This window comes from Ursus americanus, chromosome 24, assembly GCF_024610735.1.
Source record: "Ursus americanus isolate L20-20 chromosome 24, mUrsAme1.1.p, whole genome shotgun sequence".
Taxonomy (NCBI): domain Eukaryota; kingdom Metazoa; phylum Chordata; class Mammalia; order Carnivora; family Ursidae; genus Ursus; species Ursus americanus.
This window is the reverse complement of record NC_142150.1, coordinates 933,348-936,907: the sequence shown is the minus strand read 5'-3', so window position 1 is coordinate 936,907 and position 3,560 is coordinate 933,348. Positions and strand designations below refer to the sequence as shown.

Below are 3,560 nucleotides of genomic sequence, written 5' to 3'. Positions count from 1 at the left end.
GGACTCTCAAAAAGAAATAAGAAGATAACAAAATAAGAATGCTCAGTGTAGTTAATGAGTGTTCACGATATTCCAAATGCACCTCTATATATTTATCTATATTATCTAAATTTATCATTATAACCCTAAGATGTAAATATTATTCTTACCTGAATTTTGTACATGAAAAAAAAACACACACAATATAAAGAAGTTAAGCAAATTGTTCCAAGACACTCAGAAAGGAAAAAGGGATAGTGTAAATTCAAACCCTCTAAGTCCCATCTCGATGCTGAATAAGCTGAATGTTGAAATCAGAATACTGTAAGATGTATTTTTCCCTGCAGATATAAATTTGTGAATTCCCAGCCTATTTGAAGTCACCTTACTTATAAGAATCACCTCATTTATGAAAGAGCGAAAGAAAGTGTTTTCTAGAGAAGGGATTTCAGATGCATAAACAACCATAGGGATTAGAAAAAGAAAAACCACGAAAGAGAATGAAAAAATAGACAAATCAGTAGGAAGAAATTCAAGGAAAAGTCAAATACTGGGAACAAAGCTGCAAAGACTTTCATAAGTTAGCAGTTTATAGTCTCATATGCCACAGAATTTGAAGTAAATGAAGACTGAATCTTGTTTAATTAGTGAAACAAGAGGGAAGCTGGTGGTGGGTGACCTTGGCTAGAGTAATTTAAATGGTGCAAAAATCAGAGGAGTTGATGTACAAATGGTAAATAGGACAGAGGAGACAATTACTATGTAGGTGAAATTTAAGTGAAAATGTGGAAGTATAATTCAGAAATGGCTAAAACCTCTTAAATCTGATATTGCTAAATGTCATTTATAGTAAGGTGGTTGATTATATTTCAAACTGAAAGAAAACTAGCCAAAAGTAAACAAAAAAACAGGGATGTGCCTTTCAACTCTATAAATATACTCGTAATGTTCCCTTACTTCTCTGTAATAAATGTTGAATGCAACACATTGCTATGCAATACATACAAGGAGCGATATGTCATTGTCAAATGTGTTTAGAAAGAAACAACAGAAATTCAGTTTAGAATTTTAATATCAAGAATCTACTCTTAATGAGAACCCTTAGATGGGAAAAGAGGGGGAAAGTTCTCAAGAACAGTAGCAGTTAGTTAGAGTATGTTAGGGCTTTCACTGCTGAAGAAATCTAGAAGAAAGTACTGAATGAGAAAATACAATCCCACACGTTAGCTTGCAAGCTGGGCAGAAATTCTTAGCACAAGGATACCCCAGACATCATCAAAATCTATTCTAAAAGTAGAAAGATAATACAGCAAAAGGTAAATATCACAATGTTAAATGTGTACATTAAAGGAAAATTTCTATGGTGAAAACCTGAAAAAAAATTGGGTTGTTAACACACTTAAATGAATCTTTAAGAAAATAGAGCCAATAAAAATGTCTTTCTTTTCCCCACTAAAAATGTCTTAAACACACTTCCAAGAAGACAGTCTAAATAAGCTGACACAGCATAAGCTATGCAATAAGTATTCATTGCCTGTTTAATAATTAATACTCATGTAAACTTTAATACTGGGATTATCTTGCCAAAGATCATTGTTAGTTTTTCTTAAAAGTCCTCTGCTACAAACAAGCATGTCTGCAGACAGAAAATTTGGGGAGAGCAGAATTGTTGATTCAAAAGCAATATATGGAGAGGATTTTTTTTCAGTGATGTTTATAAGATGATGTATTGAACTGACACCAAGTATACATAAGCTATAGATTTATTATAAGCAGCAATAAAAAGTGTGTGATATTCAAATGTGAAGACTCAGTTTGTGTGACAAAGAGAGGTATTCAAATATTGTCATGTGTTACGTGCACTCACTTCTCAACTAACCAGTGTATAGGAATCTCAGATTGACTTCTCTTGAGGTTACACACTGGCCAGGACTTTGGAGTTCATCATATAGTCTTCCTCGTCATTTCAAGCACTGGGCAAAAAACAGTAGTCAAGGATGAGAAACCAAACATCACTAACAACTTTCATCTTGCTGGGACTGACAGAGGACCCCCAACTGAAAATTTTGCTTTTTATCTTTCTGTTTCTTTCCTACATGTTGAGTGTGTCCGGAAACCTAACCATCATCACCCTCACTCTGATTGATTCCCACCTCAAAACACCGATGTATCTTTTCCTCCAAAATTTCTCCTTCCTAGAAATTTCATTCACAACTGCTTGTGTCCCCAGATTCTTATACAGCATATCATCTGGGGATAAGTCCATTACCTATAATGCTTGTGCCAGTCAACTGTTGTTTACAGACCTCTTTGCAGTAACAGAATTTTTTCTCCTGGCCACCATGTCCTATGATCGCTATGTGGCCATCTGCAAACCCCTGCATTACACCATCATCATGAGTCCCACAGTCTGCAGGAACTTCATCCTCTTCTGTTGGGTAGCAGCACTCATCATCATTCTCCCACCAATGAGTCTAGGTTTGGGCCTGGAATTCTGTGATTCAAACATCATTGATCATTTTTGCTGTGACGCATCTCCTATCCTGAAGATCTCTTGCTCAGACACATGGTTGATAGAACAGATGGTTATAGTCTGTGCTGTGTTGACCTTCATCGTCACCCTCACGTGTGTAGCTCTTTCCTACATTTACATCATTGGGACCATTCTACGGTTTCCCTCTGCCCAGCAAAGGAAAAAGGCCTTTTCCACTTGTTCCTCCCACATGATCGTTGTTTCCATTACGTATGGTGGCTGCATCTTCATTTATGTCAAACCTTCAGCCAAGGATGAAGTAGCTATTAATAAAGGGATTTCACTCCTTATTGCTTCTATCTCACCCATGTTGAATCCCTTTATTTACACACTGAGAAACAAGCAAGTGAGGCAAGCTTTTCATGACTCAATTAAAAAAATTGCATTGCTCTCAAAGATGTAAAGGAGAAATGAGTCAATGCATCCAACTGAAAGGAAGGATGAAGAGGCACAAAACATGAACCTTCTAATAGTATTTGTCTTTGTCACTTATTTTGCAGTCATATGGACTTTCTCACTTTCTTTTTAAACAGCTTACTGTGAACCTTATTCCATTTTTACTGTCCACTAAAACTAAAATCTGCAGGTATTTACTCTTAGTGTCTAACGGCAATTGACGTTTGCCAAATATGTTGGTTGTTATCCCTGAAAACACAGTACAACACATTTTTTTTGCCATATTTGTACACTGTTAGGTGTGACTATATAGCCTATGTTATACATAATAGAATGGCTGTGGAAGTGATGTGCACCATTTCTAGACCTGACCTGGCCTGTAAAACACCTAATATGTGATTCACCATTCTTTTTTTTCCCCCACCTCTTAGCCAGGTGCCAGATTTAAATGACTTTGTAAGCTTCACATTGGTGATAAATGCAGTTGATTTTCCATCTCAGCTATAGTCTCCATCCAAAGACAGGCAGTCACAGCAAATTTGATAAAGCTTCTCCTCTGCCCCACCTCAACTCAGTTGTCACCAGATTTGACAGGTAAAGTATTACAGAACTATCCCTGTCACTTAGTTAAAGGGACCACATACACAGTTAC

At 36.4% G+C, this 3,560-nt stretch overlaps 1 protein-coding gene across 1 annotated transcript; it reads left to right on the top strand.

Moving 5' to 3' along the window:
- Window positions 1-1,961: 1,961 nt before the first annotated feature.
- On the top strand, window positions 1,962-2,915 carry LOC123791627 (olfactory receptor 6C2-like). The gene has a single exon (XM_045796472.2). The coding sequence runs from the start codon at window positions 1,977-1,979 to the stop codon at window positions 2,913-2,915; it is 939 nt and encodes a 312-aa protein (XP_045652428.2). The 5' UTR covers window positions 1,962-1,976.
- The last annotated feature ends 645 nt before the right edge of the window (window positions 2,916-3,560 follow it).